This window comes from Anneissia japonica, unplaced genomic scaffold, assembly GCF_011630105.1.
Source record: "Anneissia japonica isolate Jap-2015-1 unplaced genomic scaffold, ASM1163010v1 scaffold287827_len377088_cov200, whole genome shotgun sequence".
NCBI lineage: Eukaryota > Metazoa > Echinodermata > Crinoidea > Comatulida > Comatulidae > Anneissia > Anneissia japonica.
Window position 1 is genome coordinate 326,825 of NW_022743068.1, and position 6,529 is coordinate 333,353.

At 33.5% G+C, this 6,529-nt stretch overlaps 1 protein-coding gene across 5 annotated transcripts in view; it reads left to right on the forward strand.

Annotated features, from left to right (window-relative positions):
* LOC117119367 (zinc finger protein 622-like) overlaps window positions 1-5,703 on the forward strand; it is a 26,988-nt gene extending 21,285 nt beyond the window's left edge. For all 5 annotated transcript variants that reach the window (XM_033264164.1, XM_033264163.1, XM_033264167.1 and 2 more), the window contains exons 6-7: window positions 3,890-4,030; window positions 4,155-5,703. In XM_033264164.1, coding sequence (XP_033120055.1) covers window positions 3,890-4,030; window positions 4,155-4,285 — 272 coding nt within the window. In that variant the 3' untranslated portion in view covers window positions 4,286-5,703. The remainder of the gene's footprint in view (window positions 1-3,889; window positions 4,031-4,154) is intronic.
* Window positions 5,704-6,529: the final 826 nt, after the last annotated feature.

Sequence of the window (6,529 nt, forward strand, 5' to 3'; positions counted from 1 at the left end):
CTAGTGGGCTTACCTTTTATCCAAATCAAGTAGGTCAATTACTACACATAGTGAACTTTTGCAGAAAATCAGACTACAGATTCCATATACTTGCCTGGACATATATTCACTTCTTCACTAAATTACCAAGCCAAGACAAAAAAACATGCCTTTATCTGTATGTTTATTCCTCATAGTTCTAGTATGCAACATTATTTTCTATAAATAAATATACTGTAAATATACCTTTTTTAAGCACTTCTCTTAAATACATGTCAAGCGAGGGGTCCAAAGTTTACCCTGGCTGTCGCACAGATGGGCTCCCATGGTGGGAGGGGTCGTGAGAAGGAGCTAGCTTGTTGTGTCGCTGGAAGACAAATTTCAGATATCGGGAGGGGGGAGTCTTCGGCTTCTCCTTCGAAAAGTTTTTGTTTTCTAGATGCTTTGGAATACACTTCGTGCATTATGAGACGTCTATTATTGAATACACTCTGAATTCATAGTTTTTCCCTACTTTACTATGGACAGTTAATAATTATGATGATGAAGAAGATGATGATGATGAGGAGGAGGAAGCTGTGCAAGAATAATTAACAGGCCCTTTGATGTGAAGTGTCAAGCGAGGCCCGTAGCTTAAGTTACGGTTGGGAATTTGGAGACATTATCGTTGTCAAATGTTCAATGCACACAGTCGGACAATAGATGATTTATGATATTTGTCTTGTATAGAAAGTAATATGAAACCAATAACATATCAATTCAGGCATTCGTTTATCTGTTTGTGGAAAATATAGCATATGAATAATACAAAATAAAAAGAATTCAAATAAAATAAAAATATGTAAAAAACATCTACACTAAATCAAAATGGAATATTCACTGCCCGTTGGATCCCAGTTTTAGTATTGCAGGGGCTTTACAGTATAACCAGTCCCCGTATTTCTGATAGTTTTCTGATTAAAATGTAAAATATTTAAGATTTTATATTCGGTACATTCTCAAATTTTATGTAAATCTCATATATCCCAAAATTACGTTATATTCATGCACGAAAGTAGAAAGTTTAACTTAATAATTTGATATGTTTTATGTTTTTTGTTGAATGGTTTTTAATGATATTTAAGTCTAATATGACCACAGCATAAGGAAGTCCTCTCCTTTAAACTTCTAACCTTCTAAGCTTTGCGTATCTCAATATACATATATATTTCCTTGAATCATGGAGGAATTAGTTAATTCCTCCATGCTTAAATCAAGGAAGTTCAATCATTAAATTAGTATATATAGTATAGAGAATTTTTTCTGTCAATCTCAGGTATCCAACTTTTAGGAAATTACATTTTATACATGCACCGACATGAGAAATTTAACCTAATAACTTTGATATGTATATGTTTTATATTGTTTGTTGAATGGACTTTTTAAATAATAATATTACAGTTTCACAACCTGACCACTTCAGTTCTCGTGGCTACAACCCTGTACTAAGGAGTGCAATTGATTTACACTTGAAGTCTTCTGTGTATAAATTACCCTTTTTTAAATTTATTTTTTGTTTTATTTAAATAAAGTTGATCTTTAGATTTCATGCTAATGGTTGATCTCATTTTTATTGCTGTACGTAGTGACAGGTGTTTGATGGTTTATGTAGCTATTACACGAGTAAAACCCTTTAAGACATGCAGCAAGGAACACTCATAAACAGATCCGAACATATATTACAAGCTATTGCTATAATGCAAATCTTACTGGTAAATTGTATGGGTGTGTATGTAAGGATCAGGAAACTTATTCATTAATGCTTGCTTTAAAAGCTTTTTAGCTTGCATTATTATTCATTCTTTTTTTTTTAATAGATGCGATAGATACTTATTATTATTATTGCTATAAAAAAAAAATATACTACAGTATCAAAGCATCATTCTATCCAAATTATGTGGTCATGCTTAAATATGAAATCAAATGGATATGATATGTTTTCATTTTAGATAAAATTAATCTTGGGAATATCTTTCCCCCGTTAACTGCCCAGATGAAAGGAAAATTTCCCTGTAAATGAGAAAATAAAGAATTCTTATGTCCTTGTGCATGGAATATCTAGGCAACCCTTTGGAGTATACTGTGTCATGTTGCTGTGAATTTATTACAGATCAATTCGTAGAAAGGGCTCATTCATCAACACAGATTGAGCAACATGTTATTTCTAATTCATGTTTTAGAAAGGATCAGGATCACATATGATTAAAAAAAGCTATCTAACAAAAGGCTGCTTGACGAATCCACCAATAGTGGGTTAACGACGGTAGCCCACTTGCCTCAGGCTTGAGTTTGGTTTTAGGTAAAACAACAGGGTACAGTAAATTCAATGCCTTTACACTAGTGTTGGCAGGCGCTAACAAGATCAACTGGGTTTATTCAAAGCCTGGTCTATATACTAAAACAGAATTATCTGAGTGTATATGAAGATATACTGTAAAGATGGCTTTGCTGTATTTTGTTAAAAGTTGTAATGAAGCCGTGTTAGTCTAAACAATATACACAGATTATAAAAGGCAGCACTCTGAGACTAACTTTGATGTAATTTATTCAACACAAGCTTTCGCTGGCAGTTAATGCCAGCTTCATCAGGTGTGTGAAGTAAAAAATTGAAAACAAAATAGAAAAGAGCTAATGCTTACATAATTAGCAAAGGTCTCACAATTAACCAATTAGCAGTCGGATACAATGTATTATATAATGATCAGAGATAACAAGTGTGATCAAGCTACTTACAATACAACTAATAAATAGAGCTCAGGGAGATAAACTATCTGTGCGTTCATGGTGCTAATATGACTCCACACTTGTTATCTCTGATCATTATATACTACATTGTATCCGACTGCTAATTGGTTAATTGTGAGACCTTTGCTAATTATGTATGCATTATCTCTTTTCTATTTTGTTTTCAATTTTTTACTTCACACACCTGATGAAGCTGACATTGACTGCCAGCGAAAGCTTGTATTGAATAAATTACATCAAAGTTAGTCTCAGAGTGCTGCCTTTTATAATCTGTGTATTTTGTTAAAGCTGTTCTTCATAAGCCCTGTCTAGACTAGCAAATTTTATTTAACAAAACAATGTGACATGCCTAAATATGGTCATGATGACATCATATCATGACCATATATAGGCATACAACTATACTACTATCATGATTATATATGGGCATACAACTTGGCTTTTTTTAAAGAAAATTTGATAATGTGGACATGACTTTATGTCGCATCTTACCGCATGTCCATGGGCCATTATCAGCCTCATTGTTAGGGATTGTTTGTGTGCCTATTCTTTTGTTTATACATTTCTTCCCTATTTAATAAATTGGGACAAGTAGAATAAAACAAACTGGATGGTATGTAATAAAACAAACTGGTAATGTATATTGCAACATTTCCTGTGAAATTCACTTTCGCAATTGTTGTGTATAAACGAAAACATGTTAAACATCTTCCGATCGACACATACAGTCAATATAAGTTGGTAGTGGTACTGGTATAAGCATTTATAATGCGCCTCTTCCTGGTCATTGTGTTCACATGCTTTGAGTGTTGCTGCTGGTAATCAGCGCAGGAGCAAGCAACCCCACCAGGTACCCATTTACACTCCTGGGTGGAGAGAAGCAATGAAGATAAAGTGCCTTGCTCAAGGACACAAGCAAAATGCACAGCGAGGGATGAAACCCCGACCACTAGGTTGGAAAGCCAAACCGTTTCCACTGCGCCAAACTGCTTCCTTACATAACAGAAATGTGTATGCAAGTATAGGTAAAGACATAAGCAATTGGAGAACAATTTAAATTGTACTCATAATTGTGAGTGTATGTATGTGTGCCAGATTAATTACCATATTTATTTTTTTCTTGTAGGTGCCAAGATTGGTCATCGTGAACTGTTCCGCTATTACAAGCAGAACATACCCCCGACCAGGGAAGTAGCAGTCCGGAACAACGCCACTATCGGTAAACTGAACATGCAGTACAAAGCTTTAGGCTGGTATGGTAATCAAGGTTAGTTATTAACAGTTTCACATGGTTCATGTTTGAAGATTACTCCAACAGCTCTTTTTTTATATTTACAGTAGCTGTTATTGAACCAACTCACCCACATTACATTTTTTTCTCATTCTTATAGGAAGGGTTGGCGAGGCAAGGCTAGCAGACCTCCGTTTTGTGCAAAAATTCAAGGCTAAACCGCATCTGACAATGGGTATGAAAAACAACAAGCTGAAACAAAAGCATTACAGACCTCAAGTTGTATTTTAGAGGGTGATAGATGAAAGAGAAGAAACATCTTAATAGAGGGTGCCAGACTGATAAATTCACATACAAAAAGGACTCCAGATAATCATTAATGAAACTCTAGACTTGGTTAAACATGTAAATGAAATGATAATAAATTTTAGATTGAAAACCAGACTGAAAATGTAACACATATAGAGGGCACCAGATAAAGAAATGACATATCAATGTCAAAAGATAAATGCTGTAACTTGTTAAACAGAGTTTATTTTGTAAAGTAACCAAATTGTTCCTTCACCTTCCTGTCCTGTCCATCCACAGAGAGAGCATGGCAACAATTCCTTTGGTGAATTAGTAAACCCTGTTTTCTGAAGAGATTACTGATTTATTTAATGTGCAAATGTCATTTTGTACACAGTTTAAAACATTTCCGAAAAATAGGGCTCTCGAGGGAATTCAATGCCAAAATACCAATCAGATTTAAAATGGTATTTTTTTCAGTGGTCAATACAATACCAGATACTGTAACCCTCTCCAGTTGTAGACTATCACAGCGATGCAGAAATTCATCATCAATTATAGCGTGGGGCATCGCATCGATTGCCTGAATATTCCATAATAAAAAATTCTGTAATCTGCAGCCCTCAAAATATTATTTTGTAATTGCCTTAATTAGCTTTCTGATATATTGGATCAAAGTTCAAAATAAAAATAAAATATCTGCTGCCAATAGGAGCACAACTTGATGTTGATAAGTGGATAATAACAGCCTCACTCTGTGATGGAGAAGCAGACTTGGAATGGTTAATAAATGTTACAGATGAAGGAAGGAATGATGATGACTTTAAAAAAAAAAATTAAAAGAAAGAAAAGTTAATGTATTTTCTTAATGAAAAAGAAAGCAAAGCAAAATCAATATGTTGTAAAGTAGAAGGCAAAAAAATATTTACTGTAATTGTCAGCCTTATTTCATTAAAAATATTTCAATATAGAAATGGAGATGAGTATTGTAAGATGTAATATGAATTGGCACTTATATTTGCAGTTTTGTCATTTAAAATGTTACCTGGTCATACAGGCCGACATCAGATCAATCTTTTCAGCTTGATAAAGGAGACTGACTTACAAAATTTTGATGACCTGCATCAATTGAGGACAATCGAAAAAAAAAAAGACAAACATGGAGGAGTATTTTATAGAAACAGTTTATTGTGACTTATACATTAATCTTGTACATGCTTGATTTTAGACTCTTAATCTAATGTATGGTTTTTAGTTTAAATTACAGTTGAAAATAAATAATATGAATTTGTGTTTTGCAAATGATCTGCTACAATTTGATTTAAGATGGTCTTCCTTTTGGTCAATATTTTGTGTAAAGTTTGATTGAAAAAAAAATATAAATAAATAAAATAGCAAGTCGGCTACTAGATAGATCTCCACACTTTTTTCTGCTCTATTATTACGCACTCGCAATACAATTTTTTCCATTAATTGAATGTCATATGACCAAGTGAAAGATTCTATTTCTTATTCCTTTATACAGTATTTCAAACTAACCTTTTTAATGGTGACTGTTCTTTCAATTTCTGTTTGCCTTAGAACTTTCACATTCACATCAAAATACAATCAAGATGTAAATACAGAAACAATGAAACATACAGGAACCAATTAATGGAAAAGATCAGAACATGTGTGAATATTCATCCATCTTTATCCAATTAAAAAGGACTCAACACATGTTTAATTCTTGCAACATTTCCATCAATCGAAGTTTAATTTCATAATTATATTTAGCCCTGTAACCAGGGCTGTCTCTTATACACATCTAGATGTGTATAAGAGACAGCCTTTACACTAGTGTTGGCAGGCGCTAACAAGATCAACTGGGTTTATTCAAAGCCTGGTCTATATACTAAAACAGAATTATCTGAGTGTATATGAAGATATACTGTAAAGATGGCTTTGCTGTATTTTGTTAAAAGTTGTAATGAAGCCGTGTTAGTCTAAACAATATACACAGATTATAAAAGGCAGCACTCTGAGACTAACTTTGATGTAATTTATTCAACAAAAGCTTTCGCTGGCAGTCAATGCCAGCTTCATCAGGTGTGTGAAGTAAAACATTGAAAACAAAATAGAAAAGAGCTAATGCATACATAATTAGCAAAGGTCTCACAATTAACCAATTAGCAGTCGGATACAATGTATTATATAGATGTGTATAAGAGACAGGGTATAGGTAGTGCCATGTGCACGCTTATGTAA